The 13386-nt window shown below is 38.0% G+C and overlaps 1 protein-coding gene across 2 annotated transcripts in view; it reads right to left on the bottom strand.

The window, feature by feature from the left end:
• The window catches only part of ZNF608 (zinc finger protein 608), a gene marked incomplete at both ends in the record, with an annotated part of 87398 nt that overhangs the window by 37669 nt on the left and 36343 nt on the right, over positions 1-13386 (bottom strand). For both annotated transcript variants that reach the window (XM_079548924.1, XM_079548923.1), the window contains one exon: positions 5152-5407. In XM_079548924.1, coding sequence (XP_079405050.1) covers positions 5152-5407 — 256 coding nt within the window. The remainder of the gene's footprint in view (positions 1-5151; positions 5408-13386) is intronic.

Raw genomic sequence — 13386 nt, forward strand, 5'->3', positions numbered from 1 at the left:
GGTTCACTTTGTGTTCACTTTGTGGTTATCTCAGAACAAGCATTTCAGCTACAAACATATAATTGTCATAAAATATCAAATATCAGAATGAAATTCATGCCCTACTGGCTTAGAGCAAGCACTCTTTCCCTTCCACACTGGCCATCACTGTGTGTTTCATACAGTGTGTGTATAAGAAACACTGCAGAAGACAACATCAGAATTTTCATTCATAAACATGTACATGCTCTGATAAGGTAAAGAGCAATGGTGAGATGATCAAGAAGGCCCCTTAGGCCCCACAAATTCAGTGTACTTATTGCTAAAGGTACATAAAAGGCAGTATATAAATGCACCCAGCCAGAAAGGTTATCTGTTGGCTTTTTTTTTCAACTTCATTGCTTGGTTTAGTAAACAGCATTACCTCTCTATAATCTTTGCCTGAGCTCAAGACAACAGTGTTGGCAGTTGAATTAGAAGTCTTTGGGGTCTTTTCCAACCTTAATGATTCTACAAACTACATTTATCTGAATTTCTGTTTAGTATTGTTTAGTATTATTTGACAAAATATATTATGAAGAAAAAAAATAAATTTCTCTAATTTCTGCATTTGTTTACCTGAACTTTTGATACACTTTTCAACATACGATTCATGTGTTTCTATATATGAAAGTAGGAAAGTGTGGTTGTTAAACCACAAGAAATTGCTAAGGGGTATCAAAGGCAGCCAGAATACTTCTCATTCCTTTAATTCTATACACACATACACACCCTTACTTACACACATGTATGAACACATAAATAACCAGAGACATTTAAAACAGACTGTGTTCTTTCAAAAATAGTTTTTGCAGACATAACATCACATAGCAAGAAACAAGAACTCAAGAAGGAAGAATCAACCTCAATACTGTGCAGCGAGTGTGCTTTCAAAATGTCTATGCATGTTAGATGTGAATGTGGCAGACTAGAAAACCCACCCAGAAGTGTCAGCATGTCTCTGTCTCATCTAGGTGTTCTATTGCAAAACAGTGCCAGAACTGACACTAATAGATCTGGAACCTCTACAGGTGATCCCACCACATTTTTGAGATCCTGTATAATTAATTACAGCAAGCTTCAGACTCCTACTTATTACATTCAACAACTAGTCTCAAGTTATAAAAACAACAGGAGAGCCCTGACAAGAGAACATGTAAAAAAATACAATTCATTTTTCCATTATCTATTACTGAACAACAACAGGAAGCTGTGTACCCAAACCACACAAGAAGAAGAATGTCAATGCAACCATGCAAGAACTCCAACACAGCATGCTGACAGCTTGCTCTGCACACAAAGGCAGCAAGGTGATGGATGGCTGTCTCCTACACAGTTTGAAAGCAAACAAGACATCATCAGAAGTAGTGCTTCTCACAGCTATGGGCAGATTCTATTACTAGATGCTGAACCAAAAACAGAACATGACCCAGGGCAACAGTTTGTTAGAAGCTGGTTGGTGGTTTTCCTTTTTTCTGGGTCATTTTTATTTCCTCCAGGTAGTTGGAAACAATTACTACTCTATTCAAAACTGTTTTCCCAGAAGATGATTATCCCATTTAACATGTACCCAATTCTAGATAAACCATATTTCTCAGTACAGAAATACAGACAACTGCTTCCCAGAATATCAGTGGAAAAAAAAAAAGAAAGAAAAAAACAAAACAAAACAAAAAAAACCTAAAAAATATACTCCAATAACACTACCAAGTTGCTTTTTATGACAGATCTCTGCTATTATTGGTTGTTTCTGGTATCAGATGTCCACATTAAGCTGCCAGCTTTCAGATTGGTCCTGCCTATGACCATTTTTCACTAACATCAACTAATTCCTTTAAAATATCTTTTTTTTTTTTTTTTTTTTTTTTTTTTTTTTTTTTTTGATTTAGGCATTTACAGCACTTTGGATACATTCCCAAAACATATCTAAACAAGAGTATTAAGCAGAGAAAAATGCAGACAGAATACTTATGGAGAAATTACACACTGCACAACTGAGTAATGCAACTGAGAAAAGCTGAAATAATAACAGGCATTCTCAGTAAATTTTACTAGCAAACCATTGCTACGATTAGTTACAATGCCTTGTAATAAATAAAATGTGACAGATTTCAGATGCCAGCTTCCCTACACATATTAAGATATGTTTGGATTGAAATACTCCAGGAAAAAGAGTCCGATTCATTAAATCTGCTCACCAAATCAACTGAATCCATTGCTGTGGAATAAATGAAAAAAAAGCTGTAGTTAACAACACTCTCTTTGATCAGTGAAATCCAGTGCAGCTTTTTCTCCCACTTTGTAGTGATTATCTTAAAAACATGAGTAATGAAAGCAAACATCACTATTCCTGTGGCTGTGAAGAAGAAATGCAATGAAACTTCTTTAGCGTCCCTAATAAAAAACTGGTTACTGCAGACTCTGAAAACCTTCAAAACATGCATTCTTGAGTCCTTCCTCTCTAGAAAGCATGTATTGGAATTAATGAGTTTAACAGCTACCACTGGATTTCACCTGTCTCACTTCACTCTTTTTTTAATAACTGTAATCACCACATCCCTTCTGCACTTGCATTCTGATTGCTAGCTCCTCCTGCAGCATATGAAGGCTGCTCAGCAGCACATTTAGGTCACTGTCCTGATATGCCATACGATACACAGATATCCTACAAACCTGTTCTAATCAGCTTACAACTCACCTTACAGAGTGGCTAAAACACATACAAAATAATTCAAATATCTCAAAATTCAAGGCAAGGTCAGAAATCTTCATACCTTAGCTTCTTAGGATTCTTCTACCTTAAAAAAGCCATCCATTTTATGGATAGAGACATCAGTTTGCATGTGTGTTTTTAGTAGGCTTTGGAAAGCAGTGAACGAAGTGAATGTAAAAGAAACATGTCGATATCACAAAATAAATGCATATTTCAGTTGGGAATTATGAACATCGAGATGGTTTTAGATCTCACCAGTTACAATGAGTTCAGCATATTCTGGATTTACACTAGTTTTAGCAAAGGTCATGTTCTGGACTAATTAAAGTCAGAATCATAACTGGAGAAAATGAGTATCTCATAATCATCCTTCTGCTGAAGATAAATAGACGACCCATCTGCATCCTGTTTTCTAAAATCTGGCAGAAATTGTTTCAGGCAAGCTGCTACATAGCTGCTTTCATGAATGTGTCAAAAAAATCTGAAAACAGCTAAATATATACATATGTGTGCTCTGAACAGCAAAACTCAATTTAAAATGCAAAATTGATCATTAGGAACTCGTTTTTTCATAATAGAGGCTTGATTGTGAACACTGGTTTGGGGAAAAACAGAATACAAGTTACGATACTTTCTTCATTTAAGCAGAGTCTGAAACAGTATGACATGAAAAACAGCAGTACAAAGCATACAACACAATACTGCATCCATTGCATTTAGCCTCTGAATCTGCATGCTAACAGCTACATTTCTAGGACAGCTTTAAATCCCACTGCTATACTCACTCGCAGCAGCAGAGTTGCAAAACAGTATTTGTTAAGCCATGAAAACTGGCAGATTCAAAACCATTATGTTCAAACATGCCATCATCTAACTTTGAGTTCTTTCAGAAATTGTTTCAGACAAACCGGGAAAAGGTTAAGGGACTTAATTTCTACTAAATACCAAGAGCTTTTAAACCAGTGGAGTGCTGAGAAACTGGTAAATGGAATGTCATCGTGACAAGAATGCAGTTGTTTTTTTTTAATGCTCCTGGTGCCAAAGCTCTAACGAGACAGACTTCTTAAATTCAGTGGGGGTCAGAAGTTTAGTTTATTCAGCAAGAATAACACTATTAACAGCTACTGCTCTTTCATGTTGCCACAGTTAACACCCACACATTTCAAGTCCAGTTGATACAGGAAAGTTGAGGAAAACTGGAGTGGCTACAGGCAGTCATCTCTGCAGGGATATTTTAAAACTGAATTTATATTGTGCTTTAAAAACAATCTAAAAGGATCAATGCACCTTATGAATCTGCTGTAGACATACGCAGAGAGAAAGATGGATGGGTGAAAGCATACAAAAGCGAGTAAATCTGACTCTCTCTATTGATTTTTGAGAGGACGGTGTAGAGCACTTGGGTGAGGTCTTATATATCACTGCAAAGGACCAAATGCCATTATGCATATGTCTGCAGGATGTCAGGATTTATCATGAAGCAATGCACTGCTGCACTCTTTCATTTTATCCTTTTGTAAATAATCTTGTTCTCACAGTTGAGGATGGTAGACCACTAAGAATTAAATGATCCTCAAAAACAAAGAAAAGTCATAGGAAGACTATCAGGCAGCTACAACTAGAGAAATCCACTGCTATTAAAACAAAAATTGCAGTAGGTTAGGGTATACACACAGTATTTTTAGCATTAACTATAGAAAACTGCCTTTTTAATAACGAGCTTTTGAAACCAAGATGGAAAAATCTGCATATAAAAGTATAATCTTCTTTCTACTTTGTTCTAAACCACAAACAATCACATTTATTATTTGCCAGAGCTCTCCAGCTCTCCTGCGTGGCTGAATGCTGTCAGAGAGTGTTACAGAAATTGGTCTGGTTTAGAGAGCACTTCTTCACCATATGGAACATCTCTCTTAGAACATTTCCCCCGTGTAGCATGTTTCAAACAACCAAATTGCAAAGTTATTACAAGCAACAATTAGAATTTCTGAGGGGTCTCTGGGGCTTCTATCATTATATAATGGTGCTGTTTTTTGAGTATCTCAGTTCCAACATTCCCAGCTTTTTAAGCGTTAATTCAAGCCATTCATAAATCCATGCCTCTCACGAACATTACTCTCTTCATACACATTTAAACAGCATACTTATGCTACTCTGTTAGCTTTTTCTTCATATACTTTTCTCAACAAAGCAGTGGGAAACAATTCTGTTGTTAATTGGGGTTACATGGTGGGTCATTTGGAAAATATGATTGCTTAAGTAATAAAAAATCTGCCATTTGTTTTTATAAGAAAAAACCCACTGGCTTAGCTAACAACTATGATTGCCACTGTACATTATGTTCCCACAGACTAGTAAGTCAGGCAGAGTCTCCTCGTTAAGATATCTAATAGACAAGCCTAATGGAAAAAATAATTTACCTTCTTCAGTTTCATGCCACACAATTCCTTCCAAGTTCACGCTGGTCCCAGGCTCACAGGGTCCAAGGCATTCGGGTTCTGTTACTACTCCAACTTCGTAAGTATTTACACCCACTGAACGAGTCCGTACCAAAAGCTGCTCAACTGGTGCTGCAATATTGGATGAAGATGGAGAAAAGTAGGAAGGCAGAATCTGAGGTGTGATACTGCTGGAAATTGGAGGTGGAGGTGCAGGCACTGTAAACAGGGGATCAACCTGCAAACAACAGACAAACTTATTATAACAGTGCTGTGATATTTAATAATAATAATAAAAAAGCTAAAAACAAACAAAAGAAAACCCAGTTTGCATACACTACATTTGTGTGTGCAGGGATTTGGTGTAATATGGGCAATTTCAGTTTTGAGTTCAATTTTGTTGACGTCAGTCCAAATGCTGCACACAAAGAATTATGTACAAAAATATCCATCATGCTAAACAAGGCAAATTGCTAAGTTTCTACAAGTCTATTCCCTATTGCTATAGACTGCTAGCATGAAATAACAGTGGATGTTTGTTTTTGTTGTTCTTGTTTTTTTAATTTGTTTTTATAAAGACAAATTAATTTCTTTCTTTTTATAAAGAAAAAGGGATTAAGGCCAATCTTTTCTCTTAATGCTGACAGAGACTGATTTGTAGATGGAAATTTATTTGGTAAATGGGCAACTTCATTTTCTATTTAAATTAAAACATTAATAAAAACAGTACAAAGACAAATGACATTTTTTTTTTCATGTGCATCATAGAGAAATTCATACTTGGAACAATTCTAATAGCCACATGCCATCAAATATAATCTCTTGCCACCCAATCTTGAATGTATTAGAATTCTTAAGTTCTTAAATGCATTGAGGTCACCCACCTAACAGGTTACAGATAACATTTACATCTTTCTACTTGAAGTAACAGATGAATCTGTCCACACTATGTGTTTCCTAAGGGCTTCCAAAACATGCAACAGTACAGTTTGCCCAACAAACGGTCTTTACAGAGACAACTCAGATGCAGCCTGTATTTAAACACTTCAAAGTTATCCTTCTCATATGACTTCCAATATAACCAGTAGCAGAGCTTCTGCATAAAGATTTAGCTTGAGAGTTTTTGGTGTTTCACTGCAGTGATAAGGTCTTTTGACACATAAAAGATAGTCAAACAAAGTTATCATTGTGCCCACTCAAATCTGAACCATCTAAAATTCATGTTTACTTGGCCATCTGGATCACAGAAATCAGAAATCAGAAAAACTGAGGAAAGAAATCTTTCCTCAATCCAGCAGTTCAGAAGATGGGTGTTGTCTAGCTACTTACAAAATGTGTTTCAAGTATCTTTAAGTCTATGTTGCTTTTAATTTTGGACATCTCTAGGAAGGTTCAAGAGGAAAGACACAATGACTCCTTGCACGTTATCATTTCTGTTTCATTCAAGTGTATCTTAACATAGATTATAGTTAAAGCCAAGCAAGCAAATGGAACATAAGGAGAAGAAAGGACTGAGGAGTGTTATTCCTCCACCGCATATTCTTTGTATCCTGGATCTGATCACTAAATCACATGGCCATTTTTCATAACGAGCAAATGAAATGAAAATCGAATGGCCATTGCAACAATTATTGTGCTTCAAGTTTCACTCGTACAGACAACCGACATCATGTGCACAGGCCCTGAGTGTGCTAAATATTAAACAGAAACATTTTGTCTGATCTTTGTATAATAAGCCTGGGTTCTAATCTTGATTATGCTAAAACCAAGGAGAAGACAGGAGGGACTTAGAGCCAATCCAGAAGTAATGCTTCCCATTTATTTCCATGTAAACTACAACTGATACAAACAGCACAATAACACTGAGCAAATTCTCTGCTACAAAGCACTATTTTTTCACACAGTCACCACCATTAGCTATTCATTTTCTTCAGTGATGAACAAGAGCCTGCACGCTGTGCTCGTATTAATCTGTACGAGCAGAGATGACACACTGTCACTGCTGTGACAGCTGAAACACACCACCCACTGCCTCACTGCGCTGCATCCACTCTTCGGTCTCTACAAACATTCAGAGCTGATGACCGTCCATAGGTGCAAGTTTTTCCTGCATACAGGAATTAAATTCCACACCTTTGCTTCACCTGCACTTTTATGTCAGATTCCATTCTGTCAGACTGCCCCTCTGCTGCCATCTGTCACATGGCAACAACATGGAATGAAATATTGTTGGGAAGGTTCAACCTCTACTGCCATCCCACCAACATCTGCCTCTGACGGTGTGGGCCACTATCATAAAATAGGCATTATTTTTGGAGAAGCCCTCAGAAAATATATAATATAATTAATGCATATAAAGTAACAAAGCTTAAATTTTAATGTTTTTTAATTAAAACATAAAAAAAATAGAGGGACCTAAGCCATAACACTGTTGGGAAATATGACCTGGTTGCTTGGAAACTAATGCATCAGTCTGGTTCAGTGGTGGTAGTAGCCACTCTTTGTGATTTCCCAAAGTGTTCGTCAGAGATTTTTGATGAAATCCTACTCTTTCTGTACTTTGTCCTTCAAAACAGTTGCTCACAAATGTACCTACAGCCAAAAAATGATGTAACTATGAAGCAAAGGCTTTTCTCTCCAATAAGAGAGGGCTCGCAGAAGTCCAGTAAAGAGGCACCATCACCTTTTGATTGCAACTCAATTTATTTCATTTGAAAATTCACAAATAATGTATTTATGCTGACTGAAAATGGAATGAGAAATAAACCAAACCGTTCCTTTTTCCAGCAATCTTGAAACCTGTTCTCAAATTCCCTTATCACACAGGAAAGCACGGCTGCATATCTTTTGCTGCTCATGGGGATGTTTTTAGCCAATGTATCAAAATCATAAACTGGTCTTCCATCACTTTAGCTGGCCCTGCACTGTGCTTTCCTGAGCCCCACCTTCAGCCCAGATGAGCTTCACCATACACTGATGCTGAGTTGGTGCTGAGGGGCCAGGCTGGGCTGTGAGCTGTGCTGGGCCACGGGCTGGACATGCCTGCCCTGTGCAAGCTGGAGGAGAACCCAACCAGCAACTGGCAGATAAATGTGGCCTGCTGCTGTAGAATGAAGCTTTGGACAGCCTTTATAAAATCAAATATTGCAATCGAGTGGCTTGCTTGATAGTTTACATGGTGTTTCAGAAAACTGTGAAAAACCTCCCCGTATATGTGCAACATCATTCCTCCATAAAACACGCTCATCACAATGCCAGAGGAAAAAAAAACGTTTGTTATCATTACTAGACTAGCAAAAGTTTTAAATGAATGCAGAGTACAACGACGGGTGTTTCTTTCTCTCTCCAACATATTACAAACAGTGAGGTACAACTAAGAAGAAGGCATGGATCTGGCAGTGTACCCTACCGAGCAACCTGTCACAAATATTTGTGCTCTGCTCTGATTAACACAGACCTGCTAAGAAATGCTCGTATTTTCCAGGAAACAGAGTCCTAGAGGATGAAGCCAAAACACGGCATCTGCAGCAGAAGGGGCTGCTGCTCTGCTGCGGCCAGAACCAAGCCTTTAGTAATTCACAGAATCAAAGATTCACAGAATCATAGAATGGCTGGGTTGAAAAGGACCACAATGATCATCTGGTTTCAACCCCCTGCCATATGCAGGGTCGCCAACCATCAGACCAGGCTGCCCAGAGCCACATTCAGCCTGGCCTTGAATGCCTCCAGGGATGGGGCATCCACAGCCTCCTTGGGCAGCCCACCTCCAAAGCTCCAAAGAGCAGCACAGTACCGTGACCTTACCCACAAGAAATACAGAGCTCACACGATGCTCGGCCTGCCATGTTTTAAAATCATCCCACCACATTTCGCAGTCAGGCACAGCAAAGTATGGTTCTCAGTGATCACTGTAATGACGTAACAGTTTCCATGAGTTCTCCAAAAGGGCACTGATGTAACCTATCACAGGCAGAGGGAGGCAGGGAGGCAGGAAGGCCACAGTCTCCACTGGAAAACAGGCACATCAGACTAACATCTAGTGGTGGCAGACTGTCAAACTGAGGAAAGTTAATGTCAAAAGCAGACACTGCAGTTTCTTACTGTTATTTCTGAATGATTATTCCCAGGTGTTGGTGCATACAGAGCAGGAGGCTCTGTTTACCACATGACCCAATGTAAGAAATAATAATAATTTAAAAAAGGAAAAGGGTTATTTACAAAGATGCTCTCTTTATACATGTAATCAAAAGGCTCCAGGAAAAAAACTAAAATATTCAAGCAGTATTTTCTTCATTCACCCAATTCCAAGAGCTTTTGAGAGTTGATTGGTAACAAAGGCTACAAAGCTGGAGTGTTATTCATGGCAGTTTTCCACTGCCAAGTGTTTGATTGCATCAGAGAGCTATGGCTCTCGGTAGTAGAAAGCTCATAGAGAATGAAGCATGTCTGCCAGGCACTGTAGTCAGTGCTCCATGGAGTGCTCCCCTATCTGAACATGATGAAAAAATCTTCTGGTGGTTGCATGACTTTAGCCTGTGTGTGGGAGAGAATATGGATGAGAGGAAATGTCATTCTAACTAGAAACAGGCAGACTTTATAACAAATTGGGTTTGTCTTCAGTTATTCTTGCACTTCACATGCTGAAATTAAATTCTGCTCATCAAAACTGGTCTTTCAGATGCAGAGCGAGTTTCTAAAATCCTGCTTACAAATGGATGCTTTCTGTCCTTTACACATAATTTCCTGACAACCAGGAAGGATTTCAGTGGGCAGTGCTAAGTGCAGCACACTGGGAGGAAGAACACACAGTATCATACAATTGCCAACACCTATATTCTGATTCCAGCGAGGATGGAAGAATTTAAGACCTTTTGGAATGCATTCTCTCATGAATTCCCTTGGGAAACCCACCTGAATGAAAGAAGAGCAAAACCCAAAGAACATCCATGGTTCTAATTGCCATAGTACTGATCTGATCAGAAACAAATTCACAGTATTACTCAAAATAATGCATTCTGTATCTATGTATGTCATTCATTTCTACTGTGAAAACTTTCAGAGGGTGAATGTCCAATGTGTGAAATATTTCTGCCATCAGTCCTGAAATACAAGCTAGAAAATAGATGCCATGCAGAAAGGTCACATGATGTGAAATTCTAACATGTGCAATAACATTAGTAGACACTGAAGTATGTGTAGATCCACCTCATTAATGACCACGTATCTTTGAAGATGTATCTCAGTGAAGAATAGCCTACTAGCCTAAGACCAAGTGAGGTCATACACTACTACAGTGTCACCCACCACATGATTTTGAAACACACATAACAAAAGCCATTTAATTCATCTACTAATACAAAGGCTGGAGAAAGGCAGAGCAGCAGGTTTAAGGCTTAGCATGACCCCTTGCCATTTAAATTGTGCAAATTTTACTGTGAGTGTCGCCAGTAGCTGCTCTAGTAGAAACCATATGGGAAGAAGATCTCAGTCCTATCATGGGACGTACTTAAAAAACCAAAACCTCAGCAAAATTAAATAATTCCTTAACAAAGGAGAAACCTCCAACTTTGAAACTGACACTGACACGCTCTTCAATTTTAATAACTACTAGTTCATATGACTAAGGGGAAAAGCAAAAAATAGAGGAAATTAGCCTTGTATGGAAGCCTTAATTTTCTTCTACATCTTAGGATAAAAGAGAGATTTCCTTGTTTTTATATAAGATACATCTGCCCTATCTTGCTGTTCTAGAGCAACAACTCCAGAAAATCTTGTTCTAATTTCATTCACACCATCACACATTCCAACAAAATAACTGAAACTACTTTGGAAGAAAATCAACATGGGAGAATCTGAAATCTCTCAGCAGAGTCTGATACAGACACAATGGCGCTGAACGCCAGGCAAGGAAACTTGTTTGTCCTTCTATCTTTTATTCTATCCCAGACCCTTGAGATTTTCCACAACCATTCACCCGTTTTACTGTGGGAAAGATTAGCATTTGACAACTGCCAGCAATATCCTTCTGCCAAAGGCTTCATCTGTGAAAAACTGAATGTCAGTTCAAAAGTTTGGCAAAGGCCTGGAAAGATTTCCAAATCACCACCTGCAAAGCTCTACTGCAGACATTTCTCTTCTTTTAGCCCAAGAAAATTATATTTGGTGAGATTCTAGAGCACCTTCCTCCAGTGAAACTTCATTTCTCCTGTTCAGCAGTGCAGTTTGTGTTCTCACCCTTTTCTCCAGTTACGGTACAACTGCTTTGATAAGCTTTAACACAGAACAAGCAAACACCAAAACTCTCTCAAGACCCCTACCCCATCTGCAAGCATACACAATGCATCAAGAAAGGAATTTCTCTAAACTGATTTAGACAGAATGTGCATGCAGATCTCCAGTATCAAATATTGTCATTTGATCAAGTACAAAAAAAATGAAGGCACAGAAATTTCCTGGTAGAGGATTAGATATCATTTGATTTACTTTTGTGAAACCATGGAAGAGGTAACTATGATAGTGATGGTTTTCATTTCAAAGACTATTTCTGTTTTACTTTTCATGGTTCTAATCCTGAAGTGTTTGTTTATAGAAATACATTTAATTGTTGCATTTCTTTTCAAGTTTTCATTTTCTGTGTCCAAAAATATCTTGCTCTATTACTCTGCAGCAGTAGTCATCCAGTACCAAAAGACAACTTAAGTTAGTCAATGATATGACTACAGTCAGGTGGAATAGCTGACTTTGCAGCCACTCTGGAGTGTATATAGGAATATAAAGAATATAGATTTGTGATTTTTTTGCTTTTCAGGGATCTGTATTGATTTGTCAGCCTATATCAGTATAATTCACAGTAAACTATGACTCCGAGGAAAGCCAGGTTATCTTTTAGTCAGGCTTCTTTGCACCTCTTTGGCTTTCTGAATGTCAGCGTGCAATGTCAGTTTTGTCTCATCCATCCATTTGTTGACTACTCTACTTTGAGACTCTGAAGTCTGTACATTATTCAGGCTGTTGATCCTTCAATACAATTATTATTATTTTATTTTTTTTAAAAGAAAATACACCTGGTCTGAAAATTCATCATTTCATTTCATGGATCAGCATTTAACATTTAGTCAGTATCTACTGACATGAAAACTTCCAATTTAGCTAGCCCTTGAGCTTCCTAGATGTAAAAGGTGGATCCTCCTATAATACTGCCTGAGGTCTCCAACTTGGGCTTTTCCACAGAATGTTGGGTTCTGTTTTGGCAAGTTTCACTTTCTTGTTCATACAGCATTTAAATACTAGAGTCTAACACCATCCCCTAGCTCTATTTAAAGAACCAGATTAATATCTTATTATTCTTAAAAATGAGGCATACACGTTCATAATTATTCAGCATTTCACTAAAGAAACTAAGTTGAAAATGATCTCCTTGCCTCTGTTTTCACACTGGTATTTCCACTGAACAGGGAATCAAATCAGTCAGTTTTTTTCCCCTCTACTGGTGCATACCTTTACTTGGATGTATATCCAGAATAGCTTCACTGAAGTGGAACTAATAGCAGAATTTGCTCTATTTGTTTTACCAGCAAGAGAGGTAATCAGCATTTCAAATAGATCTAATGTGAAGATTTTTAAGAGGGAATAAGTCTTGTGAGGAGGAAACTGCTAATACTTATTTCATTCAGAATGTTTCCTTTTCTATTTCTATGCTGAACAAAATGTGTGCAAAAATTCTTATGAATGAAGCTAAAGGATTAAATTTACAGCATGAAGACTGTGTTTCAACTGAGATAGAACTGTTTTTCTTCAGAGTGTCTGGTACGATGCTTCACTCTGGTTCACACCAGTGTTTCTAGCTGTTGCTAAGCAATTCTGCACAGCCAAAGCCATTAAAGTTTTCTCAGATAGCAAGTGGCTGGGGGGCCCCAAGGAGCTGGGAAAGAACAGAATCAGGAGAGCTAACATAAACCAGCCCAAGGGATATTGTATACCAAACAACACCATCCAGAAGGAGAGTTGCGAAGGGGCTGGGAGTTCATCTTACTGTGTTCCAGTTGCTCTGGGGCTAGCTGGGCATTGATCGATGGCTAGTGAACAATTGCTGTGCATCACTGGTTATATATATTTTCACATATATATGTATAATCATGATTATTATTATGAAACAGAAATAATTTTAAATTGAAGGAGAGAAGATTTAGGTTGGATGTCGGGGGGAAGTTCCTTACT

This window comes from Tetrao urogallus (assembly GCF_951394365.1).
Source record: "Tetrao urogallus genome assembly, chromosome: Z".
Classification (NCBI taxonomy): Eukaryota; Metazoa; Chordata; class Aves; order Galliformes; family Phasianidae; genus Tetrao; species Tetrao urogallus.